Here is an 18,741-nt window from a genome sequence, read left to right on the forward strand (position 1 = left end):
TTAATTGTTGACATCTTAAGCTTCAGACAAAAAAAATAGGATACTGTAGCACTTCTTTACACATTATTTATTTATTCATAATATTTTTTATCTTAATTATCTACTTCACTTTCAAGTAATGCTTTTCAATAGCAATCTACCAATTCTATCTACTAAATAATATAATCATCTATCTAATTTGTTTAGCCGAAGTAGTACAAATAACAATAGCTATGGTAGAAGTAATACACTCAACAACCATAATATTAGCAGCAGAAACTCTAGAAGCAATAGCAGGCTCTACAACCAATATGATTCAGGAAAGAAGATTTAAAAGACGAGTAAATTGTATCCGTTTCTGGGATATTAAAGTACATACAAAAACATTCTTTCTGTGTGTAACATTGAGAAAAATAATACCTTGATACGGCATTCAATCACAAAAAAATTAAACTTTAATGAATATTTGTTAAAATAAGCGTTACACACAGACAAAATGTCATAATAAGTGAGGGAAGCTAAGATCTGTAGAATGTACTAAAATATAAACCTATCGTATCCACATTGTATAAAATTTTTTTAAGGATAAAAAATTTAAACATATAGGATTAATCTCTGTTTTCTTTGCACCCAGGATCCTAAGTCCCGGTCCAACAAAACAGGGACTGTCCAAAATATAATCTCTTTACAATAAAGGACAAGGGCTATACAGTGTTCAAGAGCAGGATCACAGAAATTATAAATCTGCTGAAAGATACATGAAAAAAGCTGAAAGGGTAAATAAGTATTAATTTATAGAAAAAAAACTTCAACTAAATTTTAAAAAATCCCCAAAAACATATAATGCAATGATAGACAATTTTAATAATAAATTGGATATCAAATTGGATATCAAATGGATGGATATAGATATTGTGACGTGGAAATTTTAGTCGTTGCTAATATATTCCTCAGATACTGGTCAATACGTTCCTCCATGTACAGGGGAGGGGTTGGATTAAAGTAATAAGGTTAGTGAGATGGAGGGGGTGGGGGTATCATCACATTAGCCAGCTGTGAGAAACATTTTATCAGAGTATGCGGGAATCTCTCACAATATCCATATTTTCTATATCCATTATTGTATATTTTAGATTCGAGGAGAACTAAGTTCTTTGGTAAGAGAAACAGAGGAAAGATTGGATGAAACTAATCATGTTTATATTTTAGAAATACAGGTAAAAATATTTCTATAAAGCGAAGCTTTTATAGAATTAGGTTCGAAAACAGTAAAAGTGTCTGACTATGACGTCAGAAAAAAATAACAATTAACCAATGAGAGGTCGCTATATATTTTACCATTTGTGAATACTGGATTCTCATTGGTTAATTGTAAATTTTTTCTGACGTCATAGTCAGACACTTTTACTGTTTTCTTAGGTTCGGTCCGTCCGTCCGCAACAGTTATATCTTTTCGTTAATTCAGACATGTTCTATCGATTTCAAACTTTGCATTGTGAATCCTATAACAGTTAGGTATAAGCGTAGCAACTCTATAATCGTTACTAGATAGGCCTTACGTCCTTTTAAAACATTTCATGTGATATAATTCTCTTATTTATCTGACTTTTGGATAAAAGATTCCTAGGACAACATAGTACAATGTTATAAGTGAATAATCAATGATCAAGTCCTAAAAATGTATCACTTTCTCAGGAATTTGACACTAAAGTAGTAGACTATCAGGACTTAAATAGAAGTAGGGTTTACCAAGAGCCGGACATTTCTAATTAGAAAAATCTAAAATTGATCTACTAGAATCATACGCTGTAAGTTTCTACAATTTCTACAATAAATGAGATTTTTTATTTAGGGTGAATTACAAAAACTAGAGGATGATAGAATAAATCTTCAGGTAAAAACAAATTTTCTCATACATTACAGTTTATTTGACTAAATTCTTTAATAATAAATTAGCAGCTACGCTCTAGAGGCCTCTAGGGGTATTTAAGAAAAAGAGAGGGGAAGAAGACCCTCAATTTTATATCAATCAATTTTAAATAGAAAAAGCAAAAAAAAATTTTGGAGGGGACTTTTTCAAAGGTTGATTTTTATTGGAATTTTTATGAGGATATAAGAAGAACCATAACAGTTAAGAGGTTAAGGTTGGTGACTTTCTTCGCTACTTAAACACACATCATGTTACTTTCATAACAAGATTTCATTTAGAAAATGTAAAATAAAAATTCAAAATGTTTTTTTTATAGGTTGAATACGCACTTCATAAACGCTTGGATTCTGAAATTAAATCCATCAAAAACAAGCTAAGGTAGTTTCCAGTAAGGTTTCGAAACCGATCAATATCTACTTATTTAGAACCGGTAAACAACTATACTGAAATATCTTGTACTAGCGACAACGCCCCCTAGAGGCCTCTAGGGGCACTTGTAGAGGGGGAGTCGAATTTGATAACTTAATTCCTTTTTTTAGATTTGAAAAGAAAAATTTTAGTTAAAAGAATTTAATTTTTTTTTTGGGGGGGGTATTTTTAATTTTTTGGGGGGTTGGGGGGGTTGGGGGTGTCTCACCCCCCAAAAAAATAGTTATAAACCTTCACGGGACCTATGAGAAGCTACCCTGTCAAGGAGAACCCGATCGGTTCAGCGGTTAGCGAGATCCTTCGGTACAAACACACAGACAAACAAACATCCTGTTACTTTAGTATAAGGATAACATCGTATAACAGACAACTATCCACCAATATTCATATCAAAATAAAAAGAATAATACCAGTTTTGTTAATCAGGGACTTTGCATACTTGGGTCTAACAAAACTGGTTTAATTTTAAATTTTGATATCCGCGGAAAGCTGTCCAAAATACAATGCGATAAATAACAATTATTAAGGGGGGGGGGGAAGTTTTGCCACTTTCGCGTAATCCGTGATTATTAGGCTAGGTATTGATGTGAGACTATAGGTTATTTGGGATAAAAGTTTACTTTTGGGTAGTACTTCACGTATATTTAATCATTTTTTGGATAGGTCTCCAGGTTCAGGTGCTGCAGGCTGGAAGGTGGTTTCTGGACAGGTAAAAAAAATTTAAAATTTTTGTTTGAAGAGTTAGAGATCAAGTTATTAAACAAAATATGCATCTTTATGGATATTATTGACATATAAGAAGAAAAAATTAAAATCGGCCTCCAGGTTCAGGTGCTGCAGGCCTCCAGGTCAACTCTGGACAGGTAAAAATCAAATTTTTTATTTGAAGAGTTAGAGGTCAACTTACAAAACAGAATATGCATCTTTTTTTATATTATTGACATTTTTGAAAAAAAAATTAAAATCGGCCTCCAGGTTCAAGTGCTGCAGGCCTCCAGGTCCACTCTGGACAGGTAAAAAAACAAGTTTTTTATTTGAAGAGTTAGAGGTCAACTTATAAAACAGAATATGCATATTTTTTTTATATTATTGACATATTTGAAGAAAAAATTAAAATTGGCCTCCAGGTTCAGGTGCTGCAGGCATCCAGGTCCACTCTGGACAGGTAAAAAAACAAGTTTTTTTTATTTGAAGAGTTAGAGGTCAACTTATAAAACAGAATATGCATATTTTTTTATATTATTGACATATTTGAAGAAAACATTAAAATCGGCCTCCAGGTTCAGGTGCTGCAGGCATCCAGGTCCACTCTGGACAGGTAAAAAAATATTTTTTTTATTTGAAGCGTTAGAGGTCAACTTATAAAACAGAATATGCATCTTTTTTGTATTATTGACATTTTTGAAGAAAAAATTTAAATCAGCCCCCAGGTTCAGGTGCTGCAGGCCTCCAGGTCCACTCTGGACAGGTAAAAAATCAAATTTTTTATTTGAAGAGTTAGAGGACAACTTACAAAACAAAATATGCATCTTTATTGATGTTTTTGACATATTTGAAGAAAAAATTTAAATTGGTCTCCAGACCAGGTGCTGCAGACCTTTAGGTCCACTCTGGACATGTAAAAAATAACATTTTTTATTTAAAAAGTTAGAGGACAACTTAAAATACAGAATATGCATCTTTTTTGATGTTATTGACATATTTGAAGAAGAAATTAAAATCGGCCTAAAGGTTCAGGTGCTGTAGGCCTCTAGGTCCACTCTGGAAAGGTAAAAAAAAAAAAATTATTTGAAGAGTTAGAGGTCAACTTATAAAATAGAATATGCTTCTTTTTTTATATTATTGACATATTTGAAGAAAATATTAAAATCGGACTCCATGTTCAGATCCTGCAGGCCTCCAGGTCCACTCTGGACAGGTATAAATCAAGTCTTTTTATCTGGAAAGTTACAGGTCAACTTATAAAACAAAATATGCATTGTTTTGGATATAATAAATATACTTGAAGATAAAATTAAAATCGGCCTTTAAGTTTAGGTGCTGCAGGCTTTCATTTTCAGGTATTTTTGCTTTTTTTCCTGTTTTAAAACATGGTAGGTAGGTATCATACATTTTTACTTTTTCATATGGACAGTGACACTTTTACCTGGATCCTGGTGAACGCTGGTTGTTGCCGGCCAGGTGAATATCTCAAATGGTTATTTTGGAATTTAGAAGAAAGATTTCGAAATAGAATAAGTTTAAAACTTAAAATATAAAAACATAGTGAAATTAAAGGACCTGGAGCCTGTCTGGACACACATTTTTAAGCCTTAAATGATTAATTTTACTATATTATCTTATTTTAACCATTTTTTAAATACATACCTTTCCTCTAAATTTAAAAACTACCTGGATATTTACCTGGCCAATGGCCAACAGCGGTCACTGGGATCCATCAAAAAGTTTCAATGAATATGATAACTACCAGGTTTAAATAAATATAGAATAGAAAAAAAAGTAGGGGGGAAATCAAATAAATAGGAAATATACCTGAAAATAGTCTCTAAAGTTCACCTGGAAGCCTGCAGCACCTGAACCTGGACGCCAATTTTATTTTTTTTCTTCAAATATACATTTAACATCTAAAAAGATGCTAATGTTGTTTTAAAACTGACCTCTAACTCTTCAAATAAAAAATTTGATTGTTTTACCTGCCCAGAGTGCACCTGGAGGCCTGCAGCACGTGAACCTGGAGGCCAATTTTAATTTTTTCTTCAAATATGTCAATAATAACAAAAAAATGCATATTCTGTTTTATAAGTTGACCTCTAACTCTTCAAATATTTTTTTATATTTTTTTACCCGTCCTGAGTTGACCTGGAGGCCTGCAGCACCTGAACCTGGAGGCCGATTTTAATTTTTTCTTCAAATATGTCCATAATATAAAAAAATATGCATATTCTGTTTTATAAGTTGACCTCTAACTCTTCAAATAAAAAATTTGATTTTTTACCTGTCCAGAGTGGACCTGGATGCCTGCAGCACCTGAACCTGGAGGTCGATTTTAATTTTTTCTTCTTATATGTCAATAATATCAAAAAAGATACATACTCTGTTTTATAAGTTGACCTCTAACTCTTCAAATAAAAAACTTGTTTTTTTACCTGTCCAGAGTGGACCTGGAGGCCTGCAGCACCTAAACCTGGAGGCCGATTTTAATTTTTTCTTTAAATATGTCAATAATATAAAAAAATATGCATATTCTGTTTAATAAGTTGACCTCTAACTCTTCAAATAAAAAAACTTGTTTTTTTACCTGTCCAGAGTTGACCTGGAGGCCTGCAGCACCTGAACCTGGAGGCCGATTTTAATTTTTTCTTCAAATATGTCAATAATATAAAAAAAATATGCATATTCTGTTTTATAAGTTGACCTCTAACTCTTCAAATAAAAAAATTGTTTTTTTACCTGTCCAGAGTGGACCTGGAGGCCTGCAGCACTTGAACCTGGAGGCCTATTTTAATTTTTTCTTCTTATATGTCAATAATATCCATTAAGATGCATATTTTGTTTAATAATTTGATCTCTAACTCTTCAAACAAAATTTTTTTTTTTTTTTACCTGTCCAGAAACCACCTTCCAGCCTGCAGCACCTGAACCTGGAGACCTATCCAAAAAATATGAAATATACGTGAAGTACTACCCAAAAGTAAACTTTTATCCCAAATAACCTATAGTCTTACATCAATACCTAGCCTAATAATCACGGATTACGCGAAAGTGGCAAAACTTCCCCCCCCCCCCTTAATGTCTTTTTAACTACAACATAGCATTTGATGTCAGATATGTTACGTCTTATTAGGGATATAGGGGTGGGAAAAAGTGCATTAAAATCAATTGTCCCATTCCTACATCCCTGCATTTTAATCACAGATGGATCAACGCACGATAATTTAATCTTTTATCAAATATGTTCAAATACTAAATTTGGTACCTGGTATATTTTTAAAAATTATATTTGGAAAACGTTTGATTCCCTCATTTTTACAGATTTTTCTTTTTAGGAGTTTTCTCTTGTCACTTGAAATTCCTCTACAGATAAACAGACGAAACAGAAGAGACAGGTTAATTTTAAGACAATTTATATTAGATTTTTCAATTAAAGTTTTTTTTGGATATATTTTGATTTGTTGCATGTTTTTTTCTTCTTGTATATCGTTCTGTATAAATTTCATCATCCTTATCCTACAAGATACCCTTTGTGCACTAGTTACCCTTATTTTAAAAAAGATTAAATAAAAAAATTACCGCTCTTTTTTCCATTTTTTTTTGTGCTCAACCGCCTATCTGAGGAAATGCACTTATTCCATATAATTTTTATCAAAGCTGATTTTAGAGAGTTGCGATGGTGGCCGGATAGTGTGGAAGATGAAATAGGTAAAATTACTAGGATAATTTGATATTTTCCTATTCTAAACTTTTCTATTTATCAATAAATAAAGATAGATTAAAAGCATAATATAATATTAGTCCCATAATATAAAGTCGTATTGTTATTTTTGTCTGAAGCAAAAGATCTCGGAAATTGCTGGTTCGATTGGGTTTAGTTTTAGAGGAAAGCCTCCTAAATGTCTTGAGGGGGTTTTAAGGTGTCTTTCTGTCCCCCTGATATCCCCCATGGGTTTATAGAGGCGAAGCAACAAGTAAACATTGTTTCGGTACGCATGCCTTGCCGTACACGAAATCTTAATCTCCAAGCCCTCCGAATGACCAACATGTGAATGTTTACAAATGTGTATTTATTACCATGAAAACGGTGAATCTAAAACAAAAATATAAAAATTAATTACATAGTATTAATGGTTTATTATTTTTGTATATCGAGGTTGCGTGATTTCAATTTAATTAAAAATATAAAATTTCTAAAAAACTTTAAATTGGCACGAAACATATTAAATAGCATCAGAAATTGATAATTTTAGATTCAAATGATCAATAAAATTAAGGAAAATATTCGTATGTCAAAAGTTAGCAGTTAAATGGTCTATTTGTTGAAAAATTAATGTTTTAAATTTCTTCGTAAAAATATACCATACTACACTTATTATTAAGAATTAAGATAAATTCTTACCACATTATGATGTCAAACTAAGCAGGAAGGCTTATTTGAGATCTTCCACGGATTAGAGCGCATGTATATCCATCCAATACATTATTTTTATTCACGTAGCTCTTCACATGGGAATCAACAAGGAAAAATGTGCGCGCCTTTGTTTGTTTACAAGCGAAGCGCGGAGATAGTTAGGAATGCCGCGTAACACACTCATTCTCTGGTATAAGGAAAAGGGAATTAATGGGTTCGAACTTGCCAGGGAATACAAGAAAATCATTCCAACACACACCCGTCTAGTCACTGGGAATCGAACACAATAACTCATCTTAGCATCATGCGTGCAGACAGTGTCCACAAAATCACAATCTCATAACGCATAAATTACAAGAGTTTAAAATGGCATGGCCATCAGGCCTAAAATTAATTATGGTAACTTACGAACACCACAATAACTCAAACCGACTCCACTACCACATAAGGATAGGAATAAGGAATGGGAAAAGCATTCAACATTCATGAAATGCACATTTACCACTCACACATCTCATTATATCATGGCCTCATAATCTCAATTAAAGTTAGAATTACAGACCATGTAATTGCGAATACATGAATTAATAATCAATAGTACCTAAACTTTGATTAGGTACCTACATAATAATAGGCAAATGATTTTTATATTAAAAATCGCATCAATAATTAAATAATCAACTCAAACTTTAAATCAAAAGAAGGAAAGATTAAATAATGACATTTTTTCTACTAAATCTTTTTGCTAAAAAAGAAAAGTAAAATTTTCATAAAAAACTTCTCAAAATTAAGCATTTTCTCCAGCGGAAAAATACTCGGGCTTACATCTAGACATTCTTAGATAAGATAGGTAAATCCTTAAATCTAACATGTTTAATAAAATAGATACTTAAATCTAAATAGAATATGACTGTAAAAAAATCATCAAACATCGGAAAATTAAAATTTCATAATTTTAAATCTTCGTGAATCAAAATTGCGTAAAATAAAATTGCAATTGAAATATGCAAATTAAATTACCCAAATAAAACAAAGCTTGATTATAAGAAAAGAACTTCTCTAAATGCTGAGTTTGCAATTTCTCTCTGTTTTAAGAAGAAAGCAACTTGTACATATTCATACAGTCAAAATTAAGGCAATTTGGGGCCTCAGTTAGAATGAACCCCTCAAGATACAAACTAACCAATCTTTCAAATATTAATAATGCCGTGTTCCAGCTATCCTGACGGACGTTATGTCTTTCCATCACAATTTTTTTTGATACTGCATAATTTCCGACAGGATTTCTGGCGCAGGGCTCCATCAACTGATAATAAACATAATTAGTGATGTTTAAATCAAATCAAAAATTAAAAGAATCATGAATAATTCAAGAAACTTTAGAATCATCAATCAAAGCAATCAAATTAATATTATTTTATGCTTTAGTTTTGCCGTTCTGTAGTATGTCTGGCCGAGGTAACAGAGCTAAGATACACTATAGAGCGGTCTTATTAAGCTTAAATCTTCGAACTCAAAGAATCTACTTAATTCAAGATGAAAAAAATCTGCATTTTTCTTTAGGTACATCGGTTAAAAGGTAAATAGAAATAATTTTAATATATATGTAATATTAAATTATCTATGTGATTATAATAAATCTTAAGAAATATTTGTATGATGTAAAAAATCCCATTGTGTTACTTTTTATCATATCGCATTTCAATTAAACAAGAATAAAAATGTTCGTATTTGCGTAGGTACCTAGGAAAATTTCCGCGAAAAAATCCCTGGTCCCGGAAAGACTTAAATCATTGAAAAAACTTGCGTAAACGTATAAATAACTTAAGTTTGCATTTCAAATGAAAAAAATCTTGCGTCGATTTGAAAGTTTAAACGAAATTGAGTCAAAATTTGCGTTTTTTGTCTTTCGAAAAAAATATCTGATAAATCTACCGTAAAAATAAAATTCAAAGTTAAACAAGAACGATACTTATACTAAACTTTGGGTAGATTGATCTTGAGCAGACGTCTTGCGGAAGTCTCGTTACTCGTGGCGGCTGCGTCATCTGATAATTTGAACTTGCAAACCACGGTCCTCCCACCTGGGCGCACTTCTTCCACACGCCCCAATCTGAACTTCTTCATCAAATTTGTGCTATCGTCGATCAGCACCACGTCTCCCGGCTCGAGCAGCACCTTGTTGCTGCGCCACTTGACGGACTTGAGTAGCTCAGGCATGAGCTGCTCCTTGTACACCTGATGGAACTGATGGGTCAACTCCTCCAAGTTCTCCAGCCTCCTGGTGATGGGCTCTTTACAACCTGTCTCAAAGGTGCAGATTGCATCGTTGGTCCTGCCGCCTAACAGATCAGCAGGTGAAATTATTCTCCAGCAATTGACGTCATCTCCTTGGGTGGCATAGGTCAATGGCTTAGAATTCAAGACTTTTGCAGTCTCAGCACACAACACCAATAAATCATTGAAGGTTACAGTAGCACCAGCCAACTTCTTGTTCAACACACGCTTGACCAGCCCAACCTGCCTCTCCACAGTACCCACGAACGAGTGTGCTGCGGTGGGCACCAGATGCCATTCAAAATGCATTCGGGTATCCTTCAAAAGTTCATCCATAATTCGCTTGGCACCGGCCATATTGGTGCCTCTGTCTGTGGTAACCCTTCTAGGCATATTGTAAAACGCCTGAAGTTTCCTCAAGCCGACCAGCACGGCTTCAGTTGAATAATCAGTCAACACATCAACAAACACAGCCTGTGTAAATCTACAGGCCACAATCAACAACCAAACTTTGTACTTGGTCTTGGAACTCCTGGTACCAATGCCAGGCTTTGTAACTTCGATCGGCCCCGCAAGGTCCATATGCACCTCCTTGAAGGGCACAGAGGGCTCGACACGATCTGGCAGAATATTAGCAATTGCGGGACTCGAACGCTTGGCATATTCAATGGAACATGCAGCACAACTCTTGACCACTTTCATAGCCTCCATGCGGCCATGTGTGATCCATGCATACCTGCGGCTTTGCGCCAACGTCTTACGATGGCCTCCATGCCCCAATTCATCGTGGGACTGTTGAAGGATGAGCCGCGCCAGCCTGTTGTGGCGGCTGAGCAAGACAACACCTGGGCTGTCCTTCATAATCTTCCTGGGGCCTCCAGCAGTGGCCTCAAGAGCCTCATCTCCTCTCCCGGACATTTTCAATATTGTAAATGTCCTAAGAGGATAACATCCATCATGACCCACAATGGGCCAACAAACCTGGACCTTGTGATGATACGGTTGAAGGGAGTCGAATTTCCCCTCGGCGTCCATGGTCATCTCCTCCCCTTGGTTGAAGGAAGTCAAAAACAGGTCACAAACAGAATCCATGTATGTATTTGTGAAAGTATAGTTCTCATAATACTTAGAACTATCATTGTTGCTAACACCATCCTCATTTGCTGCAACGCCACGTTTCTTGATAAGCAGCGTTTTAAAGCAGTTGGCAGCCTTAAGAACTGCGGCTACAGTCCTCCTTGCCTGCCTGTAGGTCCTTCTTGCCAGAGACCTCCAAAAATCATTATCCACTACCTGTGTGAACATTACCTTGAGCTTCGCCATCTTGGGATTTAGCTCGCTCTCGGGAATGGATGCATTTACCTCACCCGCCGTCTTAACGGGCCACTGGTCCTGTTCCAGGCGCAACCAGCTTGGACCTTCCTGGTATGTAGATCCAGGTTGTACATCCTCAATCGTACACAAACCACGCGTTGCCAGATCGGCAATGTTGTGCTGGGTTGGAACCCATCTCCAATCTTCAGGGCTCGTCAACTGTTGTATCTCGGAAACACGATGACTGTTAAAAACATTTAACATAACACTGTCACTGGATAGCTGAGCTAGGGCGCAGCTGCTATCACTAAAAAACACTTTGCCAGAAATGTTGAAAGGTAGGGCTCTGGCAACAGTATCCACAAGCCTTGCCAAAATTAGACAACTAAGCATTTCTAACCTTGGTATAGACTCAATCTTCACTGGTGCGACACGTGACTTGGCGCAACACAAAACTACATCATATCCTCCAGGAACTGGCCATCTCAGGTAGGTGATGGCTGCATAGGCCTGGTTAGATGCATCGCAGAAACCAACAAGCATTGGAAGCCCCAACGGCTTATCAGGAACCATCGAACGTCTGAACGACACATTTCCAAGTGCCGAACGGTCCTGGAGGCTGGACACGAGCTCCGACCTCAACTCTCCAGGTATAACATCATCCCAGTTACATCCATGTATGCAAACTGAGCGCAGACAAAGCTTGGATTTAAGCAGCAATGGCGCTGCTAGACCCATTGGGTCATAAAGTTGTTGCACAATTCTCCAAACTTCACGTTTAGTTATCAACTCAGGTAGACTTCTCCAGAGATCCTCCAGGTCCAGATCCTCTAGTAACTTTCTACCCTTAATCTTCTCGCCGTGGTTGGCTCTGACAGGTAGGAACAACTTATCCTGTTTAGGGTCCCATACAAGGCCCAGAACTTTTACACTGTCAACATCATCTCCAGAATAAACAACAGATTTAAACTTGAAATTGCCAGGTGCAATCATATCTTCCAGCTCTTGGACCAGCTGGACAGCTTCAGGTTTGCTGTTATGACCGCTCAAACAGTCATCCACGTAAGTACAAGTCTCCAATTTGACCGATGGAGGATCTTGATACAAAATAAATTCAGAACTGAGTGGTTGCTGAACATCTCTCCACACATCCTGCTGGGCTACAACGTCACAACCTCTAATCTTCTCAGATCCATAAACATCTTGAACATCCTGCTGGGAACGTCCACCAAAAATACCACCAGTGAGTCTGAGGGCGGTCACGGCCATATCTCCAGCCAAGGCCTCACCAAAGTTGATGGTTTTGGTAAGGTAGACCTCTGGCTCTCCATCAACTGTATCAGCGAAAAAAACACGTTTCAGCTGAGAATCTTCATAGGTAGCTAATAATGAATTATAGAACTTCTGAATATCAGCCACGAATGCACACTTATAACTTCTGAACCGGATAAGATTGTGCATCAGAGTATATAATGGAACTGGGCCGTCCATCATAATACTATTGAGGCTTAGCCCCTTGCAGCAGAGGCTAGAAATGGCGCATATTCTCAAGGGCGTGGAAATAGACTCTTTATATGCGCAGACTAGGCTCGAATAATACACGGGCTTAGTATAAGCTAGGTCTTCTGGCGAAGCTTTCTGATACACTCCACGAGACACAGCTTCTTGAAACACTTGGCAGAAGGTGCTGTATTCACCTTTTTTAATCATTCTCTGCCGGTCACGTAAGCAGATCTTATAGGCCTGCTCTGAATTGTCAAATAACACACTTGGCGGCTGCTTGTAGGGATATGAAGCCGTCCAAATATGGTTCTCAAGATCTAATGTCAGACCTTCTTCAATCAGCTGCCGCTTACGCACATCCAAGGCGGACTGCCCGGCGGCTATGGCGGCGCAATGACGGCAGTTCTTACAACCGCTGCACATTGATGGCGGCTGTATTCCCAAACTCTCAGTACTCAGGAACTCCATCTTGCTGACCTCCAACTTCACAGCTTTACAGGCGACAGGATTAGCAACAGTCCTGCCATCTGCAGACACAACTAAATAGCCTGTACCAAATAAGCTTCTGTACAGTCTAGAATCACCAACCATTTTATCTGCACACGGGAACATAGCTGGTGTTAAATGGCCGATTAAAACATCAATCTTGCCGTCGACCATAGAAAAATTATCAGGCTTCATGTTGAAAATGTCGGCGGCGGCTGTAGGATCAATAGAACGCAACCCTTCTTCAGTACCAATGCTGGGCACTACCGCCGCCTCCAGAATATGTGAATTCCGGTTGCGGTCAACCAAACAAATCTTGACTGTAGGACATGCTTGGCTCTTTCCATCTGCCAGAGAAATAGTAGCTGTGCGACCAGTTGATGGCAACTCTAACTTCTTGGCAATACTTCTAGAAATCAACGTCAAATTTGCTCCACTGTCCCACATGGCATTGACGGTGACTTGACGTTTGTCAGCCGCCAACGCCGGGACCTGCTGCAACATCAGCATAAAATTGTTCTTGCTAAACAATTGTGATTCATACACTGCCGCAACTTGTCCACTAGCAACTGATTCATGTAATAATGAATTATGAGGCTGGTTGCAACTGTCAATGGTACAGCTGCCAAGCTTATCGGCTCTGGGACAATCGGCCACCCGATGCCCTTTTTGTAAGCAGAGCAAACAGGCGCCTATCTTCTTGATGAAGACTTTGCGTTCAGGAACAGACATATCCCTAAACTTGGAGCACTTAAACAACAGGTGATCAGAGTTACAACCTTCCGACGGGCAAGGCTGTTTCTTCTTGGTCTTAGCTGGAGACCCAGGTTTACCAACGGCTGTAGCTGCGGCCGCAGGATTACCTTTCTTCTTGGAGGGGGTGTCTACATCGATTGAACACCTCATCAAAATGGCGCCACGCTGCTCCTCTATAATCTTCAACAGCTTAGGAATATTTGGGGTATCCATCGAGCCCAACGCCAGGTTGAGCTTGTCCTGGAAATCACGTGGCAACTTTTTGGATAACATTTCCAAAAGAATAATGGTCAACCACTGGCTTGTGGTGACTTCCTCATCATCATCATCTTTAGTCAGCTGCTCGAGCTGGCTAACTGCACCACCAAACTCTGCTAAGACTGTAACAATCTGGTTGGAGTCCGACGGTTTAGGCTTCTTCTCCCATTGGTTGAAAAGGCAGAGCATCTGACGTGTTTTGGACTTAAAACGTGCGTCGAGGTAAGCCCATTGAGATTCATGTGATTGAATCTGAATTAACTGAAGTCTTAACTCTTTATTTTTGCAGACCTTTTCACTGCTCAACAATAACTGTAAATATGACGGGTCCTGTCCTACGGTAAGCTTTTTAAAATTGTCCTTGAAACTTACGTAGGCTGACTCTGAGCCGTCAAAGCTTGGAAGAAGACGTTCGTCGACACGATTCATATATCCTGGCGTGAACATAGAACCGGTGCCGAACTGTGGTGTGCCAAACGGCGACACAAATGGCGATGCTGTCGAAGCACCCGCCGTCGTTGTAGGCGGCTTCACAGGTTCAAGCTTAACCTCGGCCAGCCGTTTCATCAAAGCAGACAAAGTGTTTATAATTGGTTCTGGTAAGGGAAAGTATGACCCTTTAATAACTTTCACAATCTTTAAGCAACGATCATATAGTTCAGCCTTATGGTCAGGCAAATTATCACCAACTAAATCAACAACACTTTGAATGTCACTAAGCTCCTCCATAGCATCTAGAGCATCTTTCAGAGCGTTATAATCTTTTTGCACAGTAATTATATTAGAATAAATGTCACTAAACTCCTCAAGCTCTTGGATTCTCACACCAAGCTTGCTAAAACCGACCATAATGCTATCGAATGTCTCGAACTTGTCATGGACAAGGATTGACTCCTTAGTGAAATGTCTAACATCAAGCTCTGAAGATTCACTGACCAACTTCATCACTTTATCTAGTTCACTGGTTAGGGCCTCGACGGCTGGGCGCAGCCGTAGTCCCAGTTGAGCGCCTTTATTCTTTTTAGGACCCATGATTGTCACAATAATTAACTGTACTGATTACGATTATAATAGTGTGTGGTAAGGTATCACAACCAACACATTCACAAAACTTCACAGATATTTTCTTAGCCGCATCTGTTCTGTCTTGTTTTCATTGTTTCGGTACGCATGCCTTGCCGTACACGAAATCTTAATCTCCAAGCCCTCCGAATGACCAACATGTGAATGTTTACAAATGTGTATTTATTACCATGAAAACGGTGAATCTAAAACAAAAATATAAAAATTAATTACATAGTATTAATGGTTTATTATTTTTGTATATCGAGGTTGCGTGATTTCAATTTAATTAAAAATATAAAATTTCTAAAAAACTTTAAATTGGCACGAAACATATTAAATAGCATCAGAAATTGATAATTTTAGATTCAAATGATCAATAAAATTAAGGAAAATATTCGTATGTCAAAAGTTAGCAGTTAAATGGTCTATTTGTTGAAAAATTAATGTTTTAAATTTCTTCGTAAAAATATACCATACTACACTTATTATTAAGAATTAAGATAAATTCTTACCACATTATGATGTCAAACTAAGCAGGAAGGCTTATTTGAGATCTTCCACGGATTAGAGCGCATGTATATCCATCCAATACATTACTTTTATTCACGTAGCTCTTCACATGGGAATCAACAAGGAAAAATGTGCGCGCCTTTGTTTGTTTACAAGCGAAGCGCGGAGATAGTTAGGAATGCCGCGTAACACACTCATTCTCTGGTATAAGGAAAAGGGAATTAATGGGTTCGAACTTGCCAGGGAATACAAGAAAATCATTCCAACACAAACATAATCACTTCTTATAAAAAAAATATTAAATTCTTTAGATGTACAGTTGCGAAGAGAAAATAATCTTTTGTACCAAGCTAAACGAGATATCAAAAATATCTATTCAAAAGTAAGCACTTTTTTTCATTACATATTAACACGAAACTAAATATTATTAGTGAAGTAAATTAGTATGTCAGGTGCGTGATAACAATGGGAAGAGATAGAAAAATGCCTTTACAGATTGAAAGCTGCATATCATTACCATGCATTGAAACTACGATTACAAAGTTTTTCAATGAATACATTTCTAAAAGTTCTTATCCTTTCTTACTTATTAAAAGAGGTTTTGTTTTAAGGGGAGGGTTTATTTTGACTGAAATGATATAAGGGAAAGTGATTCTGACAAACAATTCTAAATAAAAATTTTCCACAACCCTCTTCCCTTATTTCTCCTCTTCTTACCCACTTCCCTTCAGGTACTGAATCACAGCCCCTGCTGTTAATGAAGACTTAAAGGATAAATAAATATATTATATACATGCACAAACATCTAACTACTTTATAGTATAAGATTTTATTATTTAGATAACTGGTCATGAAGCTCTAGTAGAGTTTATGTTGGAGACCTTAAATAAAGACAGCTGTGCCAAGAAGGAAGCTATACAGGTCATAATTATTTTGATTTAAAACAAGGATCACAACATCCATAAAAGTGAAGCTCTGAAACAGAAAGACAAACGAAAATAAAAAATTGTAGAGTGTCAGAACTGAATAATCAGTATATGAATGTATGAAAGTCAAAACAAAATTGTTAGTAAATTTGTCGAAAAACTGGTTAAATACAGGATAATGTTAAAGGACATACTTACATTATTAGGACTTGATAATAAAGATGATTCGCTTATAACATTGTACTTTGTTGTCCTAGGCATCTGTATTCCATAAATTAGATTAATTGGATAATTATATCACATAAAAACTTATTTTTTAAAAGTTTAAATTTAACATGTTTAAAATAAACGTACAGACATTCTGGTAACGATTATAGAATTGCTATGCTTTATGAATTACTGCTTTATGAATTAATGCTTATGAACTACTACAGGTATCACCATTCAAAGTTTGAAATCGATAGGACAATTCTAACATGCCTAAATAAACGAAAAAAGCGGGCGGATGGACCTACTCTAATTTTAGAAAAGCTTCGCTTTTAACAAGAAATATGTTTTATAAGAACTGATATTCATAAGCCATCTAAAAAGAATGACACCTAATTACTATGGTGGATCTACAATAGAATAAATGTATTAGAATGTTAATATTAATAATTATATGCTAATAGCATTTTAAAAGTTTATTCAATTCAGTAAAACTTACCAAAATTTACATTACTGTTCTTTTCATTAACTTGGTATTGCTAAGCTACTAATTAACAAAAATGTATCAGTTAAGATCTATCAATTTGTTCTTTTCAGATGCTCAAACAGTCAATAAGAAACCAGTCAAAAGTCCAGTAAGCCATTTTTTCACCTAAACTTCCAAAAAAATTTATTTTATATTTATCACGCAACCTTGCATATCTAAAAAAACCACCAAACCCCAACAATGCAATGCAATGAACATTTGTTAAATCTACTTTTTGTTTAGACGGAAAGGACATCAGCAAAAAAGTTCGAATACAGCAAGAAATCTTGAACAATCTGAAAGTAAGGTTTTATTCTTGTTATTTAGAAAAAATCAACAAGAATTTTAGGTGCCTGTCTTAAATCTTGCTAAAATTGCGTGAGCTTATTCCTGAAATTATTTATATAGATTTTTAATTATTTTAGCTAGGCAATAACAAAATATTTAATATAAGTGGCTTCCGCAAATATTTTTTTTGGGTTAGAGTCATCATTTATGGGTAGGGTGGATGGATTTTCCCTGGACAGAAGCTTTACTGTTCAGGAAAGCCATATCGGTTCAACGGTTGGCAAGATCCTTCGCTACAGACTAAAAAATGCTATAAATATAATACTTTAAGCGGATTCGATCTGAATGGGTTATGATTACATAAAAAAAAAAAATATTTTGGAAAATTTCATTTTATTAAGCCATTATTTGAGGTTATGTATTAAATAAACTCATACTTGCCTTAGACCTATACTAAATCTTCCTCGAAACTGTGTAATTTTCGGCTATTTATGAGGTGTTACAAGAAATAAATAAAGACAGACATACAGAAGGACACGTTGAATTAATAATTGTACTTCATAGTATAAGACAAAAGAGGTTTCGTGATTTTAGAACTCCGAGAAGAATCTGAAAGATTGGAAGAGGAGGGTAAAAATGTGATGAAACAATGCAAAGAAAATGTCGTCTTTACCTGGACCCAAACTAACAGGTCATAGCTTAGAATTCAATAAAATATGCGCATCTATTCTATACATTGTTTTGTCCGTCTGTCTGTTCGTCAAGCTTTAAAAATTATAAACCTTATTTTTAAAAGGTTTCGTGATTTTCTTATAGTTTTTTTTTGCATATTCTCTCACTTTTTCTTTTCTTTGTTAAGTAATATGAACATCAGCTCTATAACTCCCTTCGTCCGTTTGTCAATTCCATGATTTTTGTGCTATGATACTTATGGATGTTGTCATCCTTGTTTAAGTAGCTAAACATATTAATAATACGTCATTGAATCACATTTATTTCTTATTTCAAAAATTATACTGGTTGTTTCATTTTTATGATTGTTGATTTGTTTTTAATTATAGAATGTTTGAGGATAGAGTAAGAGAAGAGATGAGGTAAAGATATTATGTTGACCGATGAAATCAAAGCTTTGCCTGACTTTTAAAACCCAACCTTGAATTTT

The 18,741-nt window shown here is 35.9% G+C and overlaps 1 protein-coding gene across 1 annotated transcript; it reads left to right on the forward strand.

Annotated features, from left to right (window-relative positions):
- Positions 1 to 635: 635 nt before the first annotated feature.
- On the forward strand, positions 636 to 18,703 carry LOC145327759 (uncharacterized). Its single transcript, XM_080171314.1, has 12 exons — positions 636 to 755; positions 1,113 to 1,196; positions 1,832 to 1,873; positions 2,226 to 2,287; positions 6,385 to 6,444; positions 6,717 to 6,757; positions 15,944 to 16,014; positions 16,473 to 16,553; positions 17,363 to 17,400; positions 17,535 to 17,593; positions 18,174 to 18,270; positions 18,641 to 18,703. The coding sequence occupies exons 1-12, from the start codon at positions 738 to 740 to the stop codon at positions 18,675 to 18,677; spliced, it is 690 nt and encodes a 229-aa protein (XP_080027440.1). The 5' UTR covers positions 636 to 737; the 3' UTR covers positions 18,678 to 18,703.
- The last annotated feature ends 38 nt before the right edge of the window (positions 18,704 to 18,741 follow it).

The sequence above is a fragment of the Acartia tonsa genome, chromosome 9 (genome assembly GCF_053477335.1).
Source record: "Acartia tonsa isolate MP-2025a chromosome 9, ASM5347733v1, whole genome shotgun sequence".
Taxonomy (NCBI): Eukaryota; Metazoa; Arthropoda; class Copepoda; order Calanoida; family Acartiidae; genus Acartia; species Acartia tonsa.

Excerpts from the sequence above, each read along its gene's own strand:
- LOC145327759 (XM_080171314.1), top strand. Across the intron at positions 1,197-1,831 it reads TTTATATTTTAGAAATACAG|GGTGAATTACAAAAACTAGA; the intron begins GTAAAAATATTT and ends TTTTTTATTTAG. Across the intron at positions 16,554-17,362 it reads CCAAGAAGGAAGCTATACAG|ATGCTCAAACAGTCAATAAG; the intron begins GTCATAATTATT and ends TGTTCTTTTCAG.